At 41.5% G+C, this 25,133-nt stretch overlaps 1 protein-coding gene and 1 long non-coding RNA gene across 2 annotated transcripts in view; one reads left to right on the top strand and one right to left on the bottom strand.

The window, feature by feature from the left end:
• IQCH (IQ motif containing H) overlaps nt 1-25,133 on the bottom strand; it is a 211,878-nt gene that overhangs the window by 55,214 nt on the left and 131,531 nt on the right. Inside the window, exons 14-16 of the mRNA XM_024128842.3 lie at nt 21,768-21,959; nt 6,747-6,867; nt 2,483-2,769 (exon numbers count right to left, since the gene is read on the bottom strand). Coding sequence (XP_023984610.1) covers nt 2,483-2,769; nt 6,747-6,867; nt 21,768-21,959 — 600 coding nt within the window. The remainder of the gene's footprint in view (nt 1-2,482; nt 2,770-6,746; nt 6,868-21,767; nt 21,960-25,133) is intronic.
• The window catches only part of LOC114487042 (uncharacterized), a 173,424-nt gene that overhangs the window by 79,518 nt on the left and 68,773 nt on the right, over nt 1-25,133 (top strand). The window lies entirely within an intron of this gene.

Here is a 25,133-nt window from a genome sequence, read left to right as displayed (position 1 = left end):
GTCAACTGTCCCCATAGTTCCATCCTCCCTGCTGCCCCAGGGATCACAGATTTAATCCTTGTTTCTCATGACAAGCATTTGGAGAGGGCAGCCTCTCCTGCATCTCCTCCCCGTGCTTCCTTGCCACGCAGCCCTTTTGCCAGAGGGCATTGTTCCTGTCCTCCCTCCACCCCAGGTTGATTCCTGAATGCCCTTCAGTTTGTCCTTTTCTCTTTCCATGTGTGGGCCTGAGAACGGAATGTAAAACCAATGGAGGGCTCAGGAATGCAAATGGAAAATGATTATTGAACAAGCTGAAAACTGCTCAAAACATAAACTCTCACTTTGAAACTATCATCTGACTGAAATGGAGAATTGCAAAACTGAGAATAAAGAATACAAAACAACTAAAGTCTATTTACAATGTTGGATGGCCAGAGGGTATCAGGAGAGGGCAGGCAGGAGGTGATTCCGTCCTTTAGACAGAGTTGTGGTCACCCAACACTAATACAAGAGGAACTGAACATTATGAAAAATAAGTCTCATGAAGTAGTAGTGAATTTAAACATTGTAATTTCTGGGGCAAAAGAGGTTAAAAATTATTTATCTATAATTATTATACATCGGAGGCACACATGTACACATGAAGAATCTCGTGGATGAAATATTGAATAAGTAAAAGCATGTTGTAGAATAATAATACATAGGATGTTATGATCTATAAAAAGTTTTAAAAGAAACAAAATTAAACCACATATTAAATATATAAATCCATTACACCTGTAATCTGCCTTCACCGATCAAAGTCATTTTAATTGTTGCTATAAAAAAGTGCATGTCCTCCAAGCTGCACTTAGCCTAAATGATGTTTGCCTGAGATGTTTACCAGAAACTTGGAGTCAGCTGTTTCTAGTTCAAGCTGAGCTGGTTAAGACTGGATGGGACCACTGACCCTCCAACTGGGCATGTGTGAGTGTCAGCTCAGTGACATTTTGACATCAGAAGGCCGAAAACTCCACCCTCAGATCATGCCAAGTGCCTCAATTTTTTAACACGCCTCCCATGAAGAAGCCCGTAGCTTAGTAGTAACTCCTGTGCAGAATGACAATTCCCTCACCTTTCTCTTATTTCCAATCACCTGTCCCATCACTCCCCAAGCCTATGACCACCTTGCTCCTTTACCCCATAAATCTCTCATGCCCCTTGAGGCAGATTTGAGACTTGTTCTCCTTTCTCCTTGCTTGGCTGCCTTGTGAATAAACCCTTTCTTTGCTGCAAACGTCAGCATTTCAGTGTTTTGGCTTGCTGCATGTCAGGCAAATGAACATGGTTGAGTAACACATTCACATGCAGTAAAAGCATAAAGATATGAAAAGGAATAAAAGTCCTAATTGCAAGATGGTGGATACCTCTGGGAGGAGAAAGGGCCATGCAAGGGGGATTGGCAAGGAGTACACAGGACTGGAGGTGGTCTTGGTTCATTACATTAGTATTTAGACCTTTTTATATTTATGAAATATTTCCCAATACATTTTTTTAAGAAGAAAAAATTGACCACCTAAGTTGCTGGTGAACTACTGATAAGAAAAGGAACAGAAACAAGAACTCTTACCTCCTTTTTAATGATTAACTTTCTATTTAAGAACAGATTCTAGAAAGGTTCACTCCCTGGATGGCATAAAGCAGTCTCACAATAAGATACAGGCAGAGCATTAATGGGCAAACTGAGGCCCCATCGGAATGAGTTGCAGTCATTTAAACTCCAACTGTACCGAATGAGAAGACCCTGGTGTATCGGCAGAACCAGCCCGAAACTAGCCCTATACTGTTTCTAACAAGAAACTGAGTTGTTTTTCACAGACAACAGAACAAAATCACAAGTCATACAGCCAAAGTATGCACCGAGGAGAAAATTTTGACCTCAGACAACACCCGAAAGCAAAGTCTCTCTCTTCCCAGGAAACCAAAGGACCTGGACATGACCGGAACCTGAATGCCAGAGCCCTTTCAGAAGCTAGGGGTCTGCTGTCCCTGAAGAGCCGGTGCTAAAGGCCCCTTTATCACACCTCACCATAAATGGCCAAATTCCAACGCCCTTCAGTGAAAACGTGCCCTGCATACCAACCCTCTTCCCCTAACTCGTAAAAGCTTGACCAAACCCCAGATCAGGGAGCCACAGCTTTGAGCCTTGCCTCCTGTCTCCTTGCCAGCTGACCTTGCAATAAAGCCTTTTCTTTTCTCAAAAGCTGGTGCCATAGTACTGTATTGGCTACTGCACCCATTGGGCAGGAGGCCTTTGCTTGGTAACACTGGTCCTGTATTTACAGACATAAAGCATGGTCTCGCCCAAATTGGCATGGACCATGTAAATGCTGAATTTACAGTCAGCTCATCAGAAGAGCAGTGAATCTTAGAAGCTCCCTCACAGTCCCTGTTGCATAGGCATGGACGGTGTGGAGTCTTTACATATTTTAGTATTTCATACGGCATCAAGTCGACTTACCTGCTGCTCCATGGTCCTTGGATCAATAAAAGTCACCAGGTTGGTGGAAAAGTAACCAATCACATTTTTCATTTTACAAGCATTTCCAATTTGAAGGCACAAAGAATTGAGAACTTGGGGATCCAATGAGGTCTGAGGCATGGTGGTCCCAGAGGAGATGAAGGGGCCTTCGGCATGAAACTGGTCCCCTGTTGACAGTATCCTGATTTCTCCATTGGGTTCTATCAGCATGTCCACTGTCAGGTTGGTGACGCTCTCTGAAGGTGGGTATGCTTCGATCACGCCTCCTGGGGGGAAAAGCATGGGTAGGTGAAAGGATGAGCTCACGTGGACAGTGCCCATTAGAGCAAGAGGAAAGAGCCCGGGCTTTGGCAGAGGGACTCAGGCTCAGAGCCTGCATCTGCCATGTCTTGTGAGACTTTGGGCAAGTAGTTTCAATTCTCTGAACTTCCTTTCCCTCATTTTTGTTTGTTTGGTTTTTTTTTTTTTTTTTTTTTTTTTTTTTGTGGTACACGGGCCTCTCACCGTTGCGGCCTCTCCCGTTGCGGAGCACAGGCTCCGGACCCGCAGGCTCAGCGGCCATGGCTCACGGGCCCAGCCGCTCCGCAGCATGAGGGATCCTTCCGGACCGGGGCACGAACCCGTGTCCCCTGCATCAGCAGGCGGACTCTCAACCACTGCGCCACCAGGGAAGCCCTCTTTCCCTCATTTTTAAAATGGGCATAATAAGACCTACCTCACCAGACTGTTGTGAATCTTCGTGATACTGTGTCTATAGTATTTAGCCCAATGCTTGGTGTGTAGTAGGACTCAGTGAATGGTAGTTTTGATCATAACTAGGAAGACACTGTAAATATCATCAAGCCTGTGCCCATTCAGTACATAAACAATGAACCTGAGGACTATAGCAAATCCCTCAGGGGGAATTAACTGCCCACAGTCCACAGTTTGTACCTTGATGACCACTGCGCTTTCTGTTCAACATCACTGCTTTTTGAAATTTTGACAGGTTAGGGCTTTTATCAGGCATAAGAGAACACTGACCATTATGTCAGCCAAAAGACTTCGATATATAGCTGGTTGTTTTAAAATATAGAGACAGGAGATGCTGCCATTCTTGAAGAACAGGTAAGCTTGCTCTGTGCTGATAATGGGAGCTTCATAATTTATCTTATTTTACCTTTTGCTCTGAATAACAAAAATCATAGAGGCAAATTTGATGTTCATAGCAACAAATTAGCCCTGGATAAATTTGTGGCCCAGCTCATTGGTGTCCACAAAATTCACATGGCCCTATTTTCTATTTTTAGGCCTAACTTGTAAATCTTACTGTATATATCCCTTTTATAGAAAAAAATTTAAATATTATTTGTGAAGAATTAGATAACATAATTTAAAAGTAAAAACAATTAAGTGTTTCAGACAAGGCAGCCTCTGAAGCCTGACAGTATTAAGATAAACTTGACCTGTATTTCAGGGATTTGCTGGGAGGTGACCTCTGCCCACAGGCTTTGAACAGCATATATGGTTAAATCCTGAAATTTTAACAATTCTCAAATGCAGCCATCTGTTACTTTATACAAAAGGCACTTTCTTTAAATGTCTATAAATGTGGTTGGAGCTGGTCCTAAAGAAAACTGAGTTTCAGAAGGAAAACTGATTTATCTTTTCGGTTGGTTTGAGATGTGCTTTTCTTTGAATGAGGTTTCCTAGTGTGTGCTATACCCAAATACCAGTTGCCGGGGATTTAGCAAGGTAAAGGTAACAAAACAGCAATGACACAATGCACAAGAAAAAGCAGAAAAACCTATTGAGTCTCTCTGATTCAGAAAACTTTGTGGCTTTAGCTATCACCTACATTTTGAAAGATGGTGCTTCAGTGAAAACACATTGTCCTTTATAGTTACAAGATTATTTTACTTCAAAGTAGCTTATTTGTATTGTCTTCTCAGCAATAGAACCACGGTTTTTTCACTGTTAATTTTTTTCCTTTCGAAACAGTTAATTCCTCTTTTAAAAATGTACTGCCTTTGATATAATCCTATGATAATGTAGAAATCAAATCTATAGCACACTTTGTGACCAGAAGCACACTTCAGAGAGTAGAAATGAAATGAAACAGGCAATAGGGGAAGATGGCAGGAGATGGTGGCCTAAGGGTCAGAAAACCTGGGGGAAGGCCTCTCTCAGTCAGTGAGCACTTTATGCAGGGCCTGCTGTATGCACTGGGCTCAGAGCCCAGCAGAGGTTTGAAAACACATGACTTACCAGAATTGGATTTTTGAGACATGCTAAAATTGTAGGATCTAACTGTGTTCCCATTCACCACGAATTTGTTGTGTGATTTTGCCCTAGTCACTTCCTAGCTTTAAGCCTCTTTCTTTGTCTATAAAATTGGCTCAGTAAAGCTTGTTCTGCCTCCCATAAATAAGCACTGTGATTACAACACAGCTGAGAGAGAGGAAGAAAGGATAGAGATGAAGGAGGTTGAGGCAAAGCCTAAGCTTGTGGTTATACAGCTCAGGTGAGACAGTGGCTGGGAAAACCCTTTCTAATCTACAAAGCTCCCATGAAAATAATAGATTAGAGGAAGGTTTGCAGACTTATAAGATCTGGAAACTTCCTAACATCCTGTCCTGTATGGACCTGAGATCTTCATGGTCTTCCCCTCCTAACTTAAAAAAAATCCTTTATTCTTAACCATTTTTTATTACATGTACCTTATTTTCTTCCATTTACGCATGGGGTTGACTCTTTTAGTTTTACTTTTCTGGCAGTGGGTGCATGTGGAAATGTGTAGAATCGCAGAAATTTAGATTTGAGAGGACATTAGAGATCGTGCATTATAACTGCCCCACCCTCCCTGCTTCTCCCTGCACCACTGAAGAATCCTCTTTCAGCATTCTTGTTAGATGGTGGGCCATCCGACGCCTTGCTTAAATAATTCATTAACAGAGTGTTTACTATGCCCTTCCACCCCACTCTGCCTTGCAGTATATTCCAACACCCAACAGATCTGTCCTTTCCCATGCGATCTCGTACCCTGAGCTAGGAGGTATTCCTTGGTAAATATACCCATTGGCTCTGGCCAAGACTCCTGGAGCAGCACAGGGGTAGCCTTTTATTGGCTCTGCTACATAATCACAGAGTGATTCGGGGTGAGTTACTTAATCTTTTGTACCTCAGTTTCCTCCTCTATAAAGCAAGGGTGATAATGGTACCCACCTCATAGGCCTGTTGGGAGGATCAAAGAAATTAATATAGGTGTACTTAGAATAGAGTCTAGCACATAGTAAGCACAGACTGCTTGTTATGTTATCTTCACTGTGCTATTCTCACCACTGGGCTGTTGCTGCTGCTGTTGTTAGCATCTGATATAATATTATTATAACACTATTATATATTCATGTTAATATATTATCATCATTTGACAGTGGTAAAGAGTGGAAAGATATCTTCTGTGGTCTGCATCCTAGCCTTCTCTTATAATTCATGTGGGTAAGCATATAGGAATATCTGCCTTACACTGTAACCTTCTGGAGAGTGAGGGGCAATGTGCGGCCGTGCCTCAGTGTAGCACTCCCACAGGACCTCTACAGCTGGGGATAAGCAGCATTTGCTCCATTCATTCCCTCATCCACTGACCTCCTAATGTCATTGGAAAATTGAGGAGAAGTCAAGAGGAGGAGGATGAAAGAAACAGAGGCTGACTTTGCTCCAGGACTGTAGAGGATCTTATTTACAAAGTCTACCTTCAGAACTGGAAGTGAGACCATTTCTGCTCTCCTAGAAAATGGAAGGAGAAACGAACATTTCTTAAAGACTTATTTTGAGTCAGGCTCCATGGTAGAAACTTTCATATCTGTATTTCATTGAATCCTCCCAACAACCCTGTGAAGTAGGTGAGGAAACTGGGCCTCTGAGGGTTTAAGAACCTACCTCAAGGTCAAGGATGAGATCCAAGCCCAGGTCATCTGATTCCAAAGCCTACTTCTCAGGAGAAGTCTGTGGTGCAAAAATATGGTCAGAATCTTGAGCTATGCATGGCACGCTTGGTATGCTCAGTTCCTGCTTACTTAAGAGGCTGAGTGCAAGATAAATATTTAGGCAAAGTTTAAAAGAGAAAGAAAGTCTGCTTGTAGGAGCACTTTTCTAAACCAACACAAGAGTTGCAAGGTATTCACATTGGCCCCAGGTTGACCCAAAACTAGAATTCAAGGTTGTGCAGACTAATCCTCAATAGAAGCTTTACAGTCTTATTTACCTTGACTGAGAAATGTTTGGAGGAATTTCCTCCATGTCGGGAACCGTTTCTCATTGACTGGCTGTGCGTGCTGTGCTAAAATGCCCGCCAGCTCCTCGGAGATCTTCACCAAAGCTGGCTCCTGCAGAAACAAATTAAATAGAACCACAAGCAATTTTACTACAGAAATGAAAACTGCTTGTGGAGTGATTAAAAACCAGGCCTCCAACAGGCAAAAAAAATGTGGTTACTGTTTACCCAGAGTCAGAAAGCCATTTTGAAAATATTCTCTATTTTTCCAACCATTTCAATTTTCATATTTCAAAGTGACTTGGCCCCTAAATATTGCTGCTAATCGTGCCTGTTGTCTCCAAAAGGCAGCCTTCTGTCTGGGCATCAGGTAACCCCAGTTTCAGACCCACAGCAGCCTGACCAATGGCATGTCCTCGGGCACTGTGCCTCCCTACTCTGGGCCTCAGTTTCCCATTGTGTAAAAGGAGGGGTTCACTACCTTCTCCCTAAGGTCCTTCAGACTGGAATTGTTTTTTTCATTAGAAAAGATTTTATTGATGTATAGTTGATTTACAATGTGTTAATTTCTTCTGTAGAGCAAAGTGACTCAGTTATACATGTATTTATATTTTTTTCCATTATGGTTTGTCACAGGATATTGAATATAGTTCCCTGTGCTCTACAGTAGGACCTTGTTTATCCATCCTATATTTAATAGTTTGCCTTTGCTCCTCCTAAATTCCCATTCCTTCCCTTCCCTACCCACCCTCCCCCTTGGCAACCCAGATGGGAATGTTTTTTATCCTATGACCCTAACAGAGCTGATCTTGGGAGAGATCATGGAGTTGGCAGGGTCTTTCTTGGGCACTGTCATCTCTTTAAGCCGTGCCCATTCCCCCTGGTTGGGGGGCCTCCATGTAACTCTGGTATCAAAGCCTTAAACCGCGGCTGACCCTGTAGAGGTGGGATTTTAGGAGGGGGCAGGTTGGAAGAGTGAGGTGGGGAGGGGGGCTGGCCTCAGTCACCTGATGTGCCCCACTAGGTCATAGCCTCATCTGCCTAGATGTGAGGCTGGCCCCACGTCATTGTACAACAACCCCAAACTACAGAGCATCCTGTGAAAATGAAAACAGTAGGAAACCCTCTGATGAATAAGAAACCTGGCTTTTTGACATGAAAAGGCTCGGTTTGTTGGGACATTTTGTTTTTGTTTTTTTGGGGAAAGTCTTAGACTATCTAAAATTTTTTAGATAGAAGCCACCTCTTCAGATATTTTTTCTCTCAGAAGAAGAGCAGGGCACTAGACACAAAACATTTGATGGGCTGGATTCATATTCACAATATGGGACATTGACAAGAAAAACTCAGGCTTGCTTTGGGTTGCTGGGGAACTTTCTAATCGGTGAGTGAACATCAGTATTTGGAAGAATCAGAAAAGAATCAGCTTTGGCGAGTGGGGCAGGAAGGAATCTTAGAAATCATCTGTACAGCCATTTATTTTCAATTTCCCTGTCTTTAAAAAGTGATTGTCCTCCCCCCGCCCCCAGCTCCTTGGAACATCTGATTCATTCTGGGTCCCGTGCCCTCTGAAAATCTACAGTAGAAGACAAATAAATACCTGAGAGTACACTCTAGGCAGGTCCCAGTATCCTGAATAATTTCTGAAATATCCAGAAAATCCTGGTGGGAGAGTCTCATTAGTTAGCTTAGTAAGTGCCTGACGTACAAAACAAAAATGCCATGAGGAAGGGAGAGTGCCGCCACCCACCCTTGTTCAGGGTGGCTCTCTGCACAGTTGGGGGTCATGAAGAAGGGCTGGGGAAGCCAGCTTACGCAAGGAGCCTCTACCTTGGGAGTCAGAGGCAGGGAAGTTGCTGTCAAAGCCCGAGCACTACGTATCCTGCACAGTTTACATCTTCTCTGCTCTTTACTGTACCTTACCTCATCTCCCCAAGGCCCTGCATCTAAACCATAAACAAGCGCACAAAACACGCAGTTCCAACAACCCGGACCCCCCTTCTTGGTTCCTTCTTTGAGCACTGTCCTCCACCCCCATCTTTCTTTTTGTTTTACACTTGTTTCAGTTAAAACCATCCTACTCTATATCGAAAAAGACCAATTGTCTGTGATTCATGCAGTGCCCCAAAGCTGGGACGATGAAGCACGTCTGTAGGTTCCCACCCTGCTTGGGAAACTAAATGTCAAGGAAGGAACCCATGCAGGGCAGGCCCTCTACCAGGACAGTGGAGACTTCCTTTTTGTTCTACCCTGATTAAAGAGCCCTTTCTGCCCTGTTTCTGAAAGGTGTTGAATCATCTATCCAGTGATCTGCTATCTGCTATCACATCAAGTCAGTTCAAGAGAAGTAATTCATCTCTTCATTCATTCATGCAGAAAATGACAGGTACTTAGAGTAGTCAGAATCACTGAGACAGACAGTGGAATGGTAGTTGTCAGGGGGAGGGGGAATGGGGAGTTAGTGTTTAATGGGTACAGAGTTTCAGTTTTTTAAGATGAAAAGAGTTATGGAGATGGATGGTGGTGATGGTTGCACAACATTATGAGTGTATTTAATACTTTTTAACTGTAGACTTAAAAATGGTTAAGAAGGTAACTTTTATGTTACGGGTATTTTACCACAATAAAAAAAATTGAGGAAAAAAATTACAGAATGTCAGGCCTAACTGAACTAAGGAAAAAGAGTGTTTATGTGTTGGGGTGCGGGGAGACTAGAGATGGAGGTGAGATAATGAAAGAGTATGTGAAAGCTTTGCCACCTAAGTCTTGAAACTAGATCTCTATCTGTTTCAGGATTAAGTCAAAACTCCTCAGTACGACACACAAAGGCCCTCTGTGACCTGGCCTCTGATTCCTAATGTAGCCTCACTTCTCTCCTTTCTGGCTTTCAGTCTCGCCCCAAACTGCCCTGGCTCAGTGTCTTTCCTCCGCCTTCCTTCCTCCCCTTCCTCACCTAGCTGACTGCTCCTCACCCTCTCTCAGTTAGTTCCAGTCATACCTCCCCCAGGAAGCCTTCTCTGCCGTCCCTGTGGGGTGTCCTTTCCTCATGCTCTCCAGCTCCCCGGGGGCTCCTTAATGGTGTGGTCAGTGGCTTTGAGGTCAGGCTCCCCAGCGCTCGGCACAGGGAACACTCAATATTTGTGGACTGAGTCGTGGTGGTGATAAACACAGGGACCCAGCCCCGAAGAGCTGAAGTTACAGAATAAGGGAAAATGTGAAACCTCGCAACAGGCTCCCTCCTTGATGCCCAGGGACCACCTGGGGGGATGACTACTTAAGAAGCACCAATTCTTCCTGGGTGGATTTTATGAGATTCCCGGCCTCTGAGGGGCACTGGAAAGATAAATGAGGTGACATTTATGAAGTGTCACCTCTGATGCAACATGCTATGTGAGGGCCAATAATTAACTTGTGAGGCTGTAGCTTGCAAGAGGCGTCTGGACACTGTGTCAGGCTGCCCTCACTGCCTCTGCTTACAAAGCCAGCCATTCTGCCTCGATCTACAGCGTTTGCGCTGCGTACAAAGCCATAGCAAGGGGGTAAGTTTCCTAGAGGAAATTCTGCTGTGGAAATTGTGTCCCATCATGAGAAGTACAGGGCCGAAGGCACTTGCAGGGTGACATTCGATAGGGGATGCTGGGGCACACAGAGGCAGCTTGGGGCCACGAGGAACTCTCTAAGAAAAAGATATGCAGAGGAATAATGGGGTGGGAGGTATTAAATGTTCAAGTTATTTCTTTATTTTGAAAGCATCTGATAGGAAATAGAAGGATTATACTAAGAATGGCCTTAGTTCCAATGAAGAGACATCAGATGCAAGTTCTCAGCTTGGGGGGAGTTTCTGTGCTCTAGTGTTTATCATTTTGCATAGTTCAAACACAATTACCACAACTTTAAGGGCAGATGCTGATAAGGGAAGATCTGTAGCTATTTGGGCTTATTCTGTTCAGAGTAAACTTAAGCACACACTGATGCACACAGACACAGATGTACAAAACCGTGCCACACAAACCCCCAAATTCATGTGAATCATCAGAACAGTAGTCATAAAATACTTTCTCTTGTCACAGCAGGCTCACATTCATTATCTCCTTTGGTCCTGACACCAACACTCTGAGGTGGGCCAGCACAGGATTATTTCCCCTGCTCTACAAATGGGAAGTAGAGGCCCCTGGAGTGAGGAGGCTTGTGTAAGATCACTGGCTGAGTTGTCAGATTCTGTTATTGGGTGATTTTCAACACGTGACTGAAGACAGAAAACAACGGAGTTGGGGAAACCATTGCTAGTTTGCCTTCTTCCCCACTGCTTTTCACCCTTGCAAAGTGTGTGTGTGTGTGTGTGTGTGTGTGTGTGTGTGTGTGTGTGTAGAATATCTGTTACAAGACAGCAACCGGGGCACAGATTCTCTATCTTACATACTTATGAAATGAGTAGTTCAATGAGACACATCAAGGTGATAGACTGCTGGTTAGTGTTTCAGAGAGTTTATCATCCACATGGAGCAGATCGTTTAGAGCTAACAACTGTGGAGGTGTGGAAAGGAAAGCTTAGACCTCCTGGGTGATAAACAAATGTTAGAAAAATACCCTTCACTTCTTGAAAAAAATCAACTCCAGATCTTCATTCCATTATGATTGCACTGGCTCTGGCAATGCACATTAGCTGTTGGCCTTTGTGGAGCTAATAGCTCTAGAGCAATTCCCATCCAGGAGGAACCTGAGCCGCATCTGTGCCACTGCATAGCCTTGTCACGCAGTATCCATATTTACCCCTCAGAGTGCATCAGTGATAGTCATGACCTTGGAGTGTTCCAAGATAACTGCAGGGCCTCCATCAGCCTGACCAATGCATCCTAGAGATTCTTGTCTATCAAGCATGGACCTTGCCTCTCAGCTCTCTCTCTTTTTTCTATCAAGAAAGTATAAATTTGAAGGAAGAGATATTTGACTGAAAGAAATTCAGGATATCTCAGGGGAAGCTGCTAGCATATCCAATTTAATATTGCCCTCAATGACTAAAGCTACTTCAAGCTCCAGAGAGTTAACTTTCCCAAGTAAATTCTAAGTGTGTGTGTGAGAGTATGAGTGTGTGTGTGTGTGTGTGTGTGTGTGTGTGTGTGTGTGTGTGTGTGTTGAGGAGGATGAGCAAGGAGGAAGAAAGAATACAAATTAGAATGCTCTAAATATCAATCTCACCAATACTCCTTTTATTTCAGAAGCTTCTTTGCTGGATCGGCAGTGGTGAATTAAGTAAAATAACTTCTCGGCTAATCACCTCCAATCTCTCACATCAGACATTGATGTTGTTCAAAAGAGAAACCAAGGGACCTACCTAGATGATTCTGCTTTATAGAGCCTTCTGATATCCCTAAATGGAGGAATAGGGCCAAAAGGGCAAGACAATCACTTGAAAAACTAAGCAAGAATGTCAGTGTTGAAAGAGGCCATCTGGAACATCTAAGACAAATGCCTCGTGTAACAGAAGAGGTGATGGCGCTTCTACACTCAAATAGCGAGACCACAGGAGCTCTCTGGCTGCCTCTGGCTCTGGGGTGAGTGGTTTCCACCACCCTTGCTGCCTCTTTCAAAGGGAAAGTGTGGGTTCCATGAAAGGTGCTCAGGATTTGAAAGGCTAGCGGCACAGAGATGGAGAGAAGGGAGGGATTCCTAATTTGAGGGTGAATTTAGGAAGGTTACTTTGCTTGCACAGGACACTTTTTACCACTATAGTTATTTTTTAGGTAAAACAATAGCTGTCTCTTATTGAAAGCTTACCATGTGGTAGGTCTGTGCCAGGGATTTTATATTTATTATCTCAAAGCCAGTCTCTGAAGTAGTAATTATCATCTCCATTTCATGTCACACACCCATGAAGTAGCAAACTTTCAAATCTAGTTGCTACCAGTATGCCATAGTGCGATGAGATCTGGGTCTGTAACTGCCATCAGTGGGCATTGATGGTCCATCTGGGTCAGATTTAGATCATCCACATGTGATGCTAAGTCTGTGCTGTCAAATTTATGACAAATGGTAGAATGGACATCTGTTGTTGGCTGCCTAGCATCTTTGTCCCCTCGTTCCAGGTAATGATATCCCCAACTTCCTTTCAGGAACTGTCCTTACCCCATTCTTAGCTATGCAAGAATTGAGAGTGACTCCACGCTCAGCTCCAGGGATGGGTCCCTGGTTAGCAAAGCCATACCCTGGCCACAGTGATTGGTTCAGGAGGGTCACATGACCCAATTAGGCCAATCAAGTGTTAGGAAACACTTGCTGGGGCCTTCTGAGAAAGAAGCTTTTATGCTCTTCTGAGAATGCTGCCTGGTGAGATGTTCTCTCTTCCTATTACCTTGACCGGGGACAAGCTCTAGGAGCTACTTGACTAAGGACAAGCTCCAGGAGCCGCTGGCAGCCATCTAGCGACCCTGGGGACAGCCAGCCTTAGGATGGAGCAGACATTATGCACAGTACAGAGGAGTGATGGAAAGTAACTGGGTCCTTAGTGATACTGAGCCACTGGATTAAGCCTTGTCTGATGCCAGAGCCAATCTCTAGATTTTCAGTTAGCTGAGATAATAAATTCTCTTTATTTTTTATTTTTATTTTTAAAAATTCTCTTTATTTTTAAAGTCATTTTGAGTTGGATTTTCTGTTATTGAATATTAAACATTTTAAACTGATACAAGGGTGGGCCAAACCGTGTATCCACAATCCATGCTGGATGCTTAAGCCAGCAAATGCTCTGATCACTCTATGCATTGGTTACTCTCATTCTGCAGTCAGTAGTGAGGTTTTCACTCATTCCTTTCCATTAAAATCATTAGCAATCGTCCCTCTTTAGAGTGCAAAAATAGGCTGAGAGAATGAAGAAAAAATGAAAATGTCTTCAGCAAGTCATAAACTACTTCCCACACCTACTTAAAGTTTAAGGACTGCCTTAATACTCATTGTTTAATTGTTAATTGAGAGTTTAAAAATCAGAAATGCCAACTTTGCCTTCGATGAGATGGAATATTATGCTGGTGTAGAAGGTAACATAATGTAAAACAGCCAACATTACCAAGGCACACAAATGCTTTTGGTATGTAAAATTGCTCTGTAAAATATTTGCTCCATCTGCTGAAAGCGGCGAAGACAATTTTCCCTTGATAGCTAACGGCCCATCTTGGCTGTGTGGCAAGTGGTTCGCTGCGGTGGCGGCTCTCATTAAACAGAATGGTGAAAATGTGGTATATAATTCCATACTTATGTAGCATTATCCACTCGCTGCTTCTCAAGAAGTCTGTCCCTCATTATCCAGGCCTCCACCTTGCACCAACATGAAGGCCTAGCAGTTGATTTGACTCGAGAAGCGTTTTGTCCAACTGAGGCACATACGTTGCGCCTCCATTCCAAAGCTCAGCACAACTGCTTCGCCCCAACCACAAACGCTAGAGGGGTTCATTCCCTTTCAGCTTTCCAGCTCTTCAACTGCTGTTTCTTTTTTCCCCTCTCCACAGGGGGCCATGATTTTCTTTCTAGGCTCACCCTGTCGCGCTGCATGCTGGGGGTTTCCATAGATAAAGATTAGGCATTTCTTGAAATTCTTACTTGAACTTTGCACATATACAAAAGCAGGAAAAATTTTTCCCGGGGGCCAAAGCGGCCACCATAAAAGCCCGACAGGCACTGCCCTTGGTTCATGGTGTATGTGGTCGTCTGTGATGGCTCTCTTTAAAGGAGTTGTTTACACTATACTCTGAATTACTTCAACATCTGCTAAAGGAACAATTAAAAATAAATAATCCAGGGTGGTTTAAAAAAAGAAGAATATGTTCATGTTTTGGGAATGATATTAAAAAGTAGTTACAGCAGCAAGTGGTAGATTTTTTAAAAGATATTTTTAATGTTGGACAATGGGTTTAAAGGCAATTATATTAAATATGAGTGACATCAAGTAAAAACATATGACTGTTTTAAAGATTACACAATATTTTAAAGCAGAAACCACACAGTTTAAAAATCAACCGTAGGGCTTCCTTGGTGGCACAGTGGTTGGGAGTCCGCCTGCCCATGCAGGGGACGCGGGTTCGTTCCCCGGTCTGGGAAGGTCCCACATGCCGCGGAGCGGCTGGGCCCGTGAGCCATGGCCTCTGAGCCTGTGCATCCGGAGCCTGTGCTCCGCAACGGGAGAGGCCACAACAGTGAGAGGCCCGTGTACTGCAAAAAAAAAAAAAAAAAAACCGTAAATGGTAGTGGCCATAATTATTATTATTGACAATAGGTTTCTTTCTTTCCAGTTAGAGAAATATCACTGGTTGAGAAAACTGCATATGCTGAAAAAGCTCTTTAGTTGAAAATTAAAAACGAAAGAAAACACGTGCCCTTTGGACTTGATTTTTCATTCAAGTAGTGGGGAGCGGGGTGAATTTGTCGACTGAAATGGGAGACTATCAGGAGGATTTATATTTTAATTTTATACAAAATAAATGGGCAAGCATCTGCCTTTCTTAATCAGAGTCTGTACCTTCTTTGATATTTCCACGTGTACAGAGGTATATGCTTGAGGCAGATGTGATAGCATTATATATTTAGTATTGTTGTTTTTTCTACAGACCATGCTTATTAAAATACCAGGGTAATAAATCAGTGAATTCCAAAAGTGAGGATTTTTTGTTTGCTCTGGCACAATTACACGAAAGTCTGGGTCTTCTCAAGGGCATCCCTCTCTCACCGAGGGGCATGGAGGACAGACGACCAGAAGCAAATGGCGCAGTGGCCGGCAGAGGAGAGTAAAACCCAATCTGAATCTGTTCCAAATATCCATGCCTGCTCTGTGGCTTGAAGCAGATATTTCTGAAAGAACTCCAATGGGGACTTCCTGTATGTGAAAACAGGATAATCAATTCTTGCTCCTCTCATCTTTTGCTTTATTCCTTCCTTAACACGCTGTTATCGCGAAAACTGGTAGTTAAATTCAATTGATTCAAAATATTCCGGATCCATATGGCCGCCAACCCTGGAGCTGAGGCGATAGCGCCTCACTGCTGTTCTCAAGCATTTGCCTCTCCCCTAGTCCCCAGATGGTGGGAGTAACATTTAAACCTCCTTTTCTCTGCCTTGTACAATAGACCTTGGCACCATTTCAACTGTTTACTTCGGTAATTAACAGCTCTGATACCACAACAATTAAAACTCCTATACTCTCACCACAATAATGCTATGAATTAGTGAGAGCTAATGGCTGGAAGGTAGAGGGTTTCCAGACTGTGAGATCTGTGCATTTTTAGAATAAAATAAAAGGTACAAACAGCATGCTTGCAGTAGACAATGATTACCTAGTAATTAGTTTACACAAAGCTTCCTATTTAATGGCAAAACGCTGTAATTAACGTGTGACAGAAAATCAAAGGGTACTTTGTAAGCATATGAAAAATTAACACTGCAGGCCCATAGCTTTATGTACTGATTAGAAGCATATTAAATCAATAGGACACACAAACCAACAGCTTGTATAGCTGATTATTATAGGTCCTCAGAAGGGGGACCCAGCTTTCATTTAACTTGGGGAGGCAATTTTCCTTCTCCTGTCATCTTCCTCAGGCACAGAGAAGCACCTCACACCCAACCCTGGCAGCTTCATGAAAACAGCCATTGAACTGGAAGAAAACATTCTAAGTCATTTTCAGAGATAAGGAAAAATATGTAAATGACTAAGACTTTCCAATGATTGCGGTGACGTGCTGCTACACTAATTAGAAAAGACACCAACTGGAACCAGAAAATGAAGCAACCGGGTCTCAATCTTGTGGTCAGAAAAATCTCTACTTTATCAGGTCAATGCCTCTTTATACAACAGGTAGGAAGTTTAAATAACTGGAATTATTTTCTGTTTTCAAATTATAAGAAACCAGGCTGCTGTCAAGGTTTATTCTTTTAAAGGCATTATCTGGGTAAATCATTGGGTAGGCACAACTTGGTCAACATTCTGTATCCGCAACAGCCACAATCCTACGTAATGATAATTGATGCATAGAACAATGTTCTGGAAGCCTACAAGATGCTACAGGACCTTCTGAATCACCATAAAAAGATTAAATTGTATGTACTTGTTCAATGTTGCCTACAATTTAATTGTAATGCAATTGTATGGTAATATTAATAACAAGTAGCATTTCTTGAAGTCTTATGTGCTAAATACATTGGTAGCCAATCCACAAAGGTTATCTCATTTAATTCTCACTACCTCCCCAGGAGACAGGTACTAATATTATTTCTCTTTACAGTTGAAGTGATAGAGACCTGGAGAGCTGAAGTGATTTGCCCATGGTTCCCCCCGAGTAACCTCCGTGTGCCTAGGCTATGGAACCCACGAAGCCAGGCCACCTCCTACTTATCCTGAATGTTCAATTATTCATACTAGCCTATTCCAAACCTCATTTTGCTTCAAAGGAAGTTTACATGTCAATCTGGAACAGGCGACTAAAAACAAACAAACAAAGTATGTGGTTGCTTATCCAAAAAACAGGGTTTAAAAACTCACTATATTTTTAATGCTATGTCTGATTGTGAAGATAGGCTACTTACTCTAAGCTCTGTGAGAATTTACAGGTTCACTAAAATGACCTTGCTGGTGTGCTAAGTTGAGAAAGGCATTGAAAATTTGTCACCCCCATGAACAATCAAAGGGTGATATCTAAAACTCACTCTCCTCACCCATGCACATAAGTAGGTACGTGAGGCAGTTAGGTTGCAAAGCCGAATCCTGCAGACCCCCCAACAGGGCCTCTTCTCTGAAACTGTGAGGTGTGTGTACCGATGGCCCTCTTACATCTCAGCCTGCTGGCAACAGGACAGCAGCTCTCCTGTCAGACAGGAAAGGGAAGAAATTTGAGAGCAATAGCTGTGGGACGTTTGTGTTTCCCACAAGTCTCTGTAGAAAGCAGACAATCTGCCATAAGGGCAGCAGGCCACAACGGCAAGGACCTGAGGGAGAACACTACTCTAAGGCTTTCAAACAGCGGGTCTTTTCTAAATGGATTCAGCTCAGTGTGACAAGGGCACGGGGCCAGGAGGAGTGGATGTGTGTTCCAAACTAGGTGCGGATCATTTACTAGCTATGTGAACTTGGGCAAGTCACTGCACTTCCCAAGCATCAATTTCTCCATCTGTAAACAGAGTGACAATACTTTCCGTATCAAAGTGGTGTGGAAGTAAATGAGTAAAAACTTCCGTTTTTTTCTGAGATTGAATGAGTCAATTCACATAAAGTACTGTAATGCCAGGACTCCCATGGATACCAAAATCCAAGAATCCCCAAGTCCCATGTATAAAATGGCATTGCACAGTTGCCCTCCGTATCTGCGGGTTCCACATCAACCAACCGTGGATCAAATATGCAATGGTACAATCTATTATTGTTATTATTAAGAAATATGGGGAAATGTCAAGACTTTATAGTGTATTCATGGGTCTACAAAATGCTAAATCTCACGTCTAGGCCAGTATTCTGGCAACTACTCTTCTAAAGCATTGTCACCAGGCCTCACTACCACCAAGCCAATCTTCTAGGAGCGAGGGAGGGAAATTTTACCTTTTAAAAAAAGAAAGAAAGAAAAAGGCACAAGAACGACTAGTACCACAACAAATGTCTACCTGGGTCTCCCTACACTGTCTTAGGTGAGAGTATCCAGGAAGGTTTTTCCCCTGCAGGTGTGTCTTTGCTTAAGCCTTTATTCCTACTAAATGAAATCCCCCCGACTGGGGAGTGGGGACTTTGGAGCATGCACACATGTGTAGATTCATTGAACCTTAACAAGCATTGAGTACTTAAGTGAGTGAGATTACTGGAACCTGTTGGCGGAAGTAGGTTTTGTTATCTGGTAGGATGAAGAGAGTAAGGTAGGATGAAATCAGTAAGGTTTCTGACCACAAGATCGAGACCCGGTTGCTTCATTTTCTGTTTCCAGTTGGTGTCTTTTCTAATTAGTGTAGCAGCACGTCACCGCAATCATTGGAAAGTCTTAGTCATTTACATATTTTTTTTTTTTTTTTTTTTTTTTTGTGGTATGCGGGCCTCCCTCTGCTGTGGCCTCTCCCGTTGCGGAGCACAGGCTCCGGACGCGCAGGCCCAGCGGCCATGGCTCACGGGCCCAGCCGCTCCGCGGCATGTGGGATCCTCCCAGACCGGGGCGCGAACCCGGTACCCCTGCATCGGCAGGCGGACGCGCAACCACTGCGCCACCAGGGAAGCCCCCCTGTATAGTCATCTTGACCTCTTTGACCTCAGTCATTTACATATTTATCCTTATCTCTGAAAATGACTTAGAATGTTTTCTTCCAGTTCAATGGCTGTTTTCATGAAGCTGCCAGGGTTGGGTGTGAGGTGCTTCTCTGTGCCTGAGGAAGATGACAGGAGAAGGAAAATTGCCTCCCCAAGTTAAAAGTAAGGTTGGTACCAAGCCACCAGGAAAAAAATGAGAGTTGTGCTGTTTTCATTGTGGCCATCATGTAACATTCTGCTTTTCCTAAAATCACCTACATGTCAACACTGATTTTTTAAATGTGACTTCAATGTTTTAGCATTTGTTGATTCCATGACTTTGTTTCAAGTCTCAACTGCAACCAAATAACTCTCATTCTCAATTAGATAGGTAGAAAAAAAGATGATCTTTATATTAGATCCTTGAGTCTACACTGAATCATGCCTGCATCTAAAACCAATATTTACAAGATGCAAGAGTCTCTCAAAACACTTCAAACTCCCATAAACAGCACTGTTTTTAATCTGTTGCCTACAACATACCAATGAGAAAAATCATGGTATCATGTTATAAACTGCTATGCAAATGATGCTATTTGTAAGTATTAACATAGTTTAGTGCTTACAGTCATATTCTCATTTCTAATAATTCTCCCAGAATGGAGTCTTTCTCTGGACTCTTAGCCTGCAGGATAGTCTTTCATCAAGAAGCTGAAATTTTTAATAAGCTGCCAGTGTATGTTTTGTATGTGCCAGGCTAGGCTTGATGACACAACATCTTCATTATCAAAAGCAACAGGTCTACAAACTGTAATAGGACATTAAAACACGCCTGTGCTCATAAAGTAATGTTTTGATGTCTAAATGTGCACCATTATGATGGTCTTCTGGAACAAAAGATAATTCTAATCCTAAATTTTCAATAGCTACACTCAGTGGAGATTGCGGTTCACTTCTACTCTGAATGCGATTTCACTTTGAAGGCAAAAGAATGTCAAAAGTCTCCTACAAAAAAAAAAAAAAAAACAAAAAACAAGCTCTTCAGAGCTACTTTATTTTTTATTTTTAGTTTTGGCTTCTAACCACACCCTGGCCAAGCACAGGTCTCAGAGTGTAAAAAGATTTCATAATAATGATTTTTCCCTTGTTAAGTTAAAAAAAAAGATTTAGACAGATTATTAGTTATTCAAAAGTGTCACATTTGACAACATTAACAATAATGCCAAATGTATTTGGTGACAATTTAAAACGGTATTGTTTAAAATAATTGAAATTAAATAATATATATTCAGGTTTCTAAATGCAATTCAGCCAAATGCTAATATTTTAAATATTTTTAAAACTTAAAGTCAAACATTTCAAATTTATCATAGTCTAGTGTCAGGAGAATTTTATGAAAATTGGTTTGAAATATTGAGACCAGCAAATACTTTGTACACTAACATTTCAGTCTTTTAGATTAAAAAAGTCATACTTTTCATGGTTTAATCTCAACAGTTTTGCTTAAAAATTTTTTTTATATAAGATGAAACAAAATCTAGTCCAAGGAGAACACAAGAGAAACCTCTACGGGCCTCAAAATTAAATACATTTTCCCTGTTTTATTTTTTTCTAGAAGAGTAATTCACTTTGGTATCCTTTAAATAATATGTAAAAAGCTGGCCATGACAGGTACTGCATTTAGTCCATTCACTGATGGAGGGGGAAGAAAAGCCCAGAATAGATCATGAGGAGAACAGTAACATTTATCAGAGGGAACTCTCTCTTCTGACTATTCTCTAGATTTATTCGTCATTTCACTTTCACAAGAATAATGGGGTTCTCTCTTGTGTGCCCCTCCCTTTCTATCACTTGTGTCTTGATTCATATACTCGAATAGTGGGATGCTCAAAGCAGATGCAAATCACTGCAGAGCCCACTACTACAGACATCGGTGGGGAAGGAATCAGTTAAGGGAATTTGCGTATGAATTTTCCTCATCAGTTATGCTTTCACCAGTAGCTCAGCCAAAACAGAGATTGGGATTAAGAGAAGCCAGGCAAGTCGAGGTCTCTGGATGCAAAATGATGCAACTTTTAGAATGGTGGGGATAATTCATATATGAGGCCATATAAAACTAATTATTAAGCAAGTTTGAAACAGACTTAAGAAGTTGTACAATTCATTCTCCCATCACTATGTGTGGAAAAATCTGTACACGTCACTCATATGCTAAGAGTTTTTACCTATTCAGTTCTTGCCGGGAGATTTTCTTGCTTGAATGTATTATTTTCTCAACATCTCACAGGCACCAGCAGTTACATAAATTTCCTTGAATTGTCTTCAAAAACATATGACTGCTGACAGAATGCTATTATACATTAGCTTCCAGGTGACAAGCATTCACTAATAGAATTTCTCTCTCATAATAAAATAAAACTAGCTTAATAACAACACTTGTTAGAAGCATATGACCAAGACCCACTTACAGCAAATGATTAGATTTGTGATGTTATTTGAATATGGTAAAAAGATTACTTCCTAATTATCATAATCAATTTGAGGACTTTTAGGGCTCCAAGAAGGAACATTTAAAATAACCTAATCAACCTCATTCACTTTGTATATAAGAACTAAGGCCAAAGAAAGTAAAAAACTTGCCTAAGGTCTCACTGCTGGTAGGTAACGCAGCTGAGTCTAGAAGAAAGTGCCTTATCTTCTAGCTGACCCTTTTGCTTTATCTCCTATCTGTTCATAGACACTTCGGGTTTAAGTCACCATCGAACACTCACTTGTGCCCATTTCTTGCTCCAGTCTTCACGGCTGTATCTGTGACTCTCCTTTAGGACCCACTTGTAGCACTTTAGGTGGGAAGGAATGTCACAAAATGCAGTCCCATTTCCTCCAAACTCATAGTCCATTTTAAAGAGCCAGCGTTGGATTTCCAGGTGATCAATGACCAGCTGACTCACCTGTTCTATTATCTGTGGGGCCAAAGACACAGCAACATTTAGTTTCCTGGATTCCTTCTTATTATGTTAACTTAGTTGTGGTACTTCTCATGTGTCTTTATTTCAAACAGTCTGTTTATTCGGTTTTCTTCTAGTTATTAAGACAGATTAGAAGAAGTTTTACGTGATACGTGTATGTGTGTATATAAATATGTATATGGCGTGAAGAAACCACTCACCAGTGGGACTAAAGACATGTTTAAAAGTATAATCTTATTTATGAGAAATTATGAAATTATCATTTGCTGGCTTTTAAAGGCAAAAGGAAAAAAACTGTGAATATCTGTAATTGAATCTTGATACTGTTTTCTTCCTTTTTCAGAGAATTATGTGTTTACTTATTCTTCAATTTTTTTTTATAGTTTCAAGATTGTAAAAAGTTATAGTCTTGAAAACTTTAACTGTTTGGAGCTTTGCTGAGCTTTTAAATGTTCTAGTCTGTAAAGCATTTAATTTTTTCCTCGTTAGTGTACGTGAAATACGTTCATTTGGCCGGTCAGTTGACAAAGTGTATTATGTGTATTGTAGGTACAAGACAGATAAAGGAGATAAAACACTCATGAAAGCAACTTTCTTGGAATACACACCTATCCTACATCTTATTTGAAACTATTCCCTCAAGAACTGGGCTCAGTCACATGAATGTTTCAGGGATAGAAGTTCAAGCTCTAATATCACAGTAATAATAATGATGATAATATCTAACGTCATTGAACTCTCAGTAGGATCTAGGCCTTTGGCTAAGCTCTTAACATGAGTTTTCTTTTCTTTCTTTCTCTCTTCTTTTTTTTTTTTTTGGCCACGCCACGTGTCTTGTAGGATGTGGGATCTTAGTTCCCTGATCAGGGATTGAACCCGGACTCTTGGCAGTGAGAGCATGGAGTCCTAACCAGTGGACCGCCAGGGAATTCCCGAGTTTTCTCACATAACACTCATAAAAACCTATGAGGTAGTCATCGTTATTAATTCCGCTTTATGTATAAATAACTGAGACTCAGCTAATTTAAATAACTTGCCCATGATCACACAGCATTGAGTGGCAGAGCAGAGACTCCACCCAGGCTGCTCTGAGTCCAATACCTAAGCCCATTTCTTCTCCACTGTGCTGCCCATCTCAACCTGCAGAGAAGTGGAGGAGAAGGGTGAGGTGGAGAAGGAAGTGAAGAGTGAGAGAAGCAACTTGCCAAACAGTCAACAAGCCATTTGGGATAAGTTTGAATCAGACAAAAGTCTATAGCAAGATTACTTAATTATAAGTAATACTGTTCTAGTAGAGCCTTGGTGAAAAATAACTCATTAGATCGCAAAATGATTTTTTTGTTTGGTCTTCTCATCCGACTTTCCAGTCTATACTTCACAGGAAAAACAGTACTAAGCGTTCTCTCTCCTGAGCCTACCTCATGTTGTTCTTGGCCATGGTCTGTGCTTAAGGAGGCCTCTGCAGCACTATTCTCTTCACCTTTGATAAGTTTTTGTTCACCAAATGGATTTTTTAAAACTAAAGAGTGTGAAAGAACTCGAGATTATAGTTCTGTTGAAATCTGGAGCTGGAAGATTAAAATTATTTTGATTAAAGACACAATCTGTTCTCTTGAGTTGTGTCTTTCCAGCAAATCTTCCTGGGGATGTTACACTGTGCAGCAGTGTAGAAGTGATACCAAAACAGGCATACTTGGGATCCCTGGAAGCCCCATGCAACCATGGGGTATTCAATTAGGGTGAAAATGAAATTGTCTTAGCTCCCTAATTATCAGTAGTGTCTGTGGATAATTTGGGTGTTTAAATGACAAGTACTCTGGTCTACACACCATATGGCTATGAGCATAGCCTAGGAAGGTTTATTAAATGTGCCTTCCAAGGTTACATCACTTCTTTCTCTAATGTTGTATTCAGAAGATAGATTCTATTTGTTGTATTATGGTCGTACATTGCAGAAGTAGAAACGGTCTTTGGACTGTTAATATCCAATAAAATTCTTTTGCCCGTGTAAGGAAAGTTGTTCTGGCACAGCCTTTTTCATTGTATGCTTGGATGTATTGTATATTTGGAAGTTTCAACTACTAACAGAATTATTATCTGTTTCTTCTAAATCCTATTATTTGTTGCTTCTGAGAATCCTATAAATGGGTGCCTGTTGATGAATCCCGTACAGTAATGAAAAGGATCAACAGTATTGTAAAGACTGCACCACTGGAAAGAATTATGCGCTATCTTTAAGTGAAAATTGAACAGTGCTTTAAAATAGCATCACTATTTTTGATTATTTAACCAAAGTTGTCAATATTTCATATGGAACACATGCCAGAAAGAGAACTTGCATGGTTACTTTATGGAACAAAACAGGAAATGCTCACTGTGCTCAAGTTGGATTTTTTAAATAAATAAATAAATTACTTAATCATAAACCAATGACTTTATGCTATTGCCAAACATTTATCATTTTCTATTTGAATCTCTCTGTTCAAAAGATGTAATATATCTTTTAACTGGACAACTACATGTAAAAGTATGAAATTAGAACACTCCCTAACACCACACACAAAAATAAACTCAAAATGGGTTAAAGACCTAAATGTAAGGCCAGACACTATCAAACTCTTAGAGGAAAACATAGGCAGAACACTCTATGACATAAATCACAGCAAGATACTTTTTGACCCACCTCTTAGAGAAATGGAAATAAAAACAAAAATAAACAAATGGGACCTAATGAAACTTAAAAGCTTTTGCACAGCAAAGGATACCATAAACAAGACCAAAAGACAACCCTCAGAATGGGAGAAAATAGTTGCAAATGAAGCAAATGACAAAGGATTAAGATCCAAAATTTATAAGCAACCCATGCAGCTCAATAACAAAAAAAACAAACAACCCAACCCAAAACTGGGCAGAAGAATTAAATAGACATTTCTCCAAAGAAGATATACAGATCGCCAACAAACACATGAAAGAATGCTCAACATCAATAATCATTAGAGAAATGCAAATCAAAACGACAATGAGATATCATCACACACCGGTCAGATTGGCCATCATCAAAAACTCTAGAAACAATAAATGCTAGAGAGGGTGTGGAGAAAAGGGAACCCTCTTGCACTGCTGGTGGGAATGTAAATTGATACAGCCACTATGGAGAACAGTATGGAG

The sequence above is a fragment of the Physeter macrocephalus genome, chromosome 11 (genome assembly GCF_002837175.3).
Source record: "Physeter macrocephalus isolate SW-GA chromosome 11, ASM283717v5, whole genome shotgun sequence".
Lineage (NCBI taxonomy): Eukaryota > Metazoa > Chordata > Mammalia > Artiodactyla > Physeteridae > Physeter > Physeter macrocephalus.
This window is presented reverse-complemented; position numbering and strand designations above follow the sequence as displayed.